We start from the raw sequence: 1,774 nt of genomic DNA on the forward strand, positions 1-1,774 counted from the left end.
ATTTATTTTATTTTGTCTATTGAAATAATTAATTGACTAATAAAAATCTAATATCTAATTATAATTAAATTGTAAAATAAAATATTATTAAATATAAAGATTAAATATGACAAAATTAAAAAAAAATGTAAAACAATAAGTTTTTAAAGTTATGTCTCCAAAAAAATTTATCTAATGGTAAACAAATTTTAAAAGCTTTTTTAAAAGTAAAAAAACTTAAAAAAACATTACGTTACCTAGTTTGACAAAATGACCTGGGAAATGAAATTCTTAAAATAAGCTTTCCTTTAAGGGTCAAATTGCTCTCGGCTCCCACATATTTTTAAAATGTTCTTTCTAGCCCTCTAAATTATTTATTCCGTAACATAGCGTCCATCTATGAAGTCCACTAACTGCACCCTATAAGCTTGAATCTGTTTATTGTCGCCACCTAAATCATGGCTGGAATTTCTTGGCAAAAGGAACAACTTTTGTCATATCTTTTCTTGTAAAATTGTGGTAGGAATAAGTTGGGTAAATTGGAAGTCAACAATACTCCACCAAACAAAATCTTAACTTAACATCATGCAAAGGGAATGATGGTGAATAACAAAACAACAATTACAAAAGTAAAGCAAGCTCTTAACTCCTTGTTTTGATTTTCACGTGCCCACAAGAACACCTACCCAAGAACACACAAAGTTTATGGTTTTTACTTGTATGCAGAATGCATTTACATATATATCAGTAGACATAAATTGTTAGATATTGTACAGAAACTATGATTAAATTCACCGTTCTTAGATTGGTGCTCTTCATGTTGGTTCTGGTTCTTCGTCCCAGCACCGAAGGCCAGGTAGTAGTCCCTGTGGTACCACTCACCCCTTTTATCCCTCGCCCACTCTGCAATTACCAAATGGCCCTTGCTAATCAAGCCTGTTTATATCTCCCATTCACACAAGTACCTCCTCAAGCACCTCGCGCCCCATTTGGTCCACCATCACCTCCATCTGATGACGAAAGGCACGACCACAGGCATGGACATCGGCATGGGCATAGGCATGATGATGATGATGATGATAATGAACATGAACATGAGCAAGAACATAACCATAATCATGGGCATGGGCATAGACAACATCAGCATCGTAGGCATCACCGACATAGAAACACGCCCATGGAAGATGAATGTTGCAAGTGGTTGTCACAAGTTGATGATCAATGTGTTTGTGATCTTCTTGTTCGTTTGCCTCCTTTCCTTGCGAGACCTGTTCATAAGTACTCTGTAATAGTTGGTGGCTCATGCAACATCACTTACGCATGTGGAAGTCGATTCAGGGTCTAAAATCTATGTAGGACTTTTAACAGTTTTTATGCTTTTGTAGTTTCTGTAGATTGTGATTCTATAAAATTTTCAAGCGTTATCTTTATTTTTGGATCTAATAAAAAAACTCATAATTTGTGTTTTTGTTTGTTATCAATCATCAAAGTATGTTTATGGTGCAACATGCTATGGTAATTACCAAAAAATTACGTTTTTCCTAGGTTTTTTGGTTTTTGGTTCTACATCTGCTTTATCCGATTCCAGCCGACCCACTTTAGAGTTTTTGGATTTTTTTGATTCTAGACCCACATTACCTGATATCATACCCGGAACGGGTTTTTATATACCGGTCGGGTTTCAGTCTTACAAAATCCCGTTAACCGGTCTCTGAGTTTTTTGGGTCCGGGTCCATTAGGATTGAGTTTTAACCCACTTTCATCCCTAGCTTAGCTTTTATAATATTGAAAACAA

General features: G+C 35.2%; 1 protein-coding gene across 1 annotated transcript; it reads left to right on the plus strand.

Annotated features, from left to right (window-relative positions):
* The first annotated feature begins 261 nt into the window (after nt 1-261).
* On the plus strand, nt 262-1,409 carry LOC111896717 (uncharacterized). Its single transcript, XM_023892699.3, has one exon. The coding sequence runs from the start codon at nt 761-763 to the stop codon at nt 1,322-1,324; it is 564 nt and encodes a 187-aa protein (XP_023748467.1). The 5' UTR covers nt 262-760; the 3' UTR covers nt 1,325-1,409.
* Nucleotides 1,410-1,774: the final 365 nt, after the last annotated feature.

The sequence above is a fragment of the Lactuca sativa genome, chromosome 1, assembly GCF_002870075.4.
Source record: "Lactuca sativa cultivar Salinas chromosome 1, Lsat_Salinas_v11, whole genome shotgun sequence".
Classification (NCBI taxonomy): Eukaryota; Viridiplantae; Streptophyta; class Magnoliopsida; order Asterales; family Asteraceae; genus Lactuca; species Lactuca sativa.

Excerpts from the sequence above, each read along its gene's own strand:
- LOC111896717 (XM_023892699.3), top strand. The coding sequence starts at position 761 with ATGATTAAATTCACCGTTCTTAGATTGGTGCTCTTCATGTTGGTTCTG.